Here is a 1,141-nt window from a genome sequence, read left to right on the forward strand (position 1 = left end):
TCTTTCTTTGGGTTACATTGTATTGCAGTCGTACGTAAGGCAGTGTGGTACCTTACTGCTAGGCCTAGGCTTTGAACCGGTTTCATCATCATTACAATATTGGTGATGAAATACTGTTGATATCGTTTGTTTCATTCGTTCTTAAAAGGAATCTCACCAGGCTGCTTTCCAAGCAAGCGATCTGCGTATCTGTTTTACATTGAACAGTTTTACTCTTGCAAAATATGGCCCAAATTGAGGAGCAGGTGGCAGGATTATCGATGGGTATGTCAGTGTCAGTGACAGTGTGTGGTGATGTTGTTACAGTTAGGCCCAGCATCTAGATATAGATTCTAGATCTAATCTAGATCTAGATCTAGATATAGATCTAGATATATAGATCTAGATGTAGATCTAGATTAGAATCTATGATGATACGCATTGCGATGATGATATTGATGGCAAAGAAGCAAAGTAGGTTGAGTAACCACACCCGCCATCAAGCTTTCTATTTCTGTCGCTATTGCATAGCATGCTATGATTACGTGGACGCTTGTTGGGTGCTTTTTCGGTAGTTCCCACCCCCCTTATTTGAGCCTGACCTACATCTAAATCTAGATCTAGATCTAGAATCTAGATCTAGAATCTAGATCTAGATTCTAGAATCTAGATATACGTTTGATTCGCGGTGAGCTAAGACGCTAAGATATCAAACCTAACAACTGACAAACATTAAAGGGAGTGTATACAGACCCGGTAACCAGGAATAAAGTCATAAATAAAGTATACAGACCGGGTAGGGGAACTCTTTTGTGATTTCGGAAAGTTTCAGCACCCTCTTGGCTTAGGGTAGAACAAGCTAGATCTAGATCTAGATCTATGGCCTAGGTCTAGATCTAGATCTAGACAGACAGATATAAATCATTGATCTAGTTTCGAGGCTAGCCTAGATCTATATTTAGATCTAAAACTAAATGAAGACTGCGGATGTCTTTCGTTTTTCCCTTGTTTTGGAGTTGGGGGAATCACAATTTGAAGAAAAGAACAATGTCATAATTTTAATCGAGCAGTCACCCCCCCCCTCTCTCTCTCTCTCTCTCTCTCTCTCTCTCTCTCTCTCTCTCTCTCTCTCTCTCTCTCTCTCTCTCTCTCTCTCTCTTCC

At 40.6% G+C, this 1,141-nt stretch overlaps 1 protein-coding gene across 1 annotated transcript in view; it reads left to right on the forward strand.

The window, feature by feature from the left end:
- Positions 1–1,141, forward strand: part of LOC101863252 (asparagine--tRNA ligase, cytoplasmic) — a 17,923-nt gene continuing 16,782 nt past the window's right edge. The window contains exon 1 of the mRNA XM_005094787.3: positions 1–264. Within this exon, the coding sequence (XP_005094844.1) occupies positions 225–264 (40 nt within the window). The 5' untranslated portion in view covers positions 1–224. The remainder of the gene's footprint in view (positions 265–1,141) is intronic.

The sequence above is a fragment of the Aplysia californica genome, unplaced genomic scaffold (assembly GCF_000002075.1).
Source record: "Aplysia californica isolate F4 #8 unplaced genomic scaffold, AplCal3.0 scaffold00089, whole genome shotgun sequence".
NCBI classification, from domain to species: domain Eukaryota; kingdom Metazoa; phylum Mollusca; class Gastropoda; order Aplysiida; family Aplysiidae; genus Aplysia; species Aplysia californica.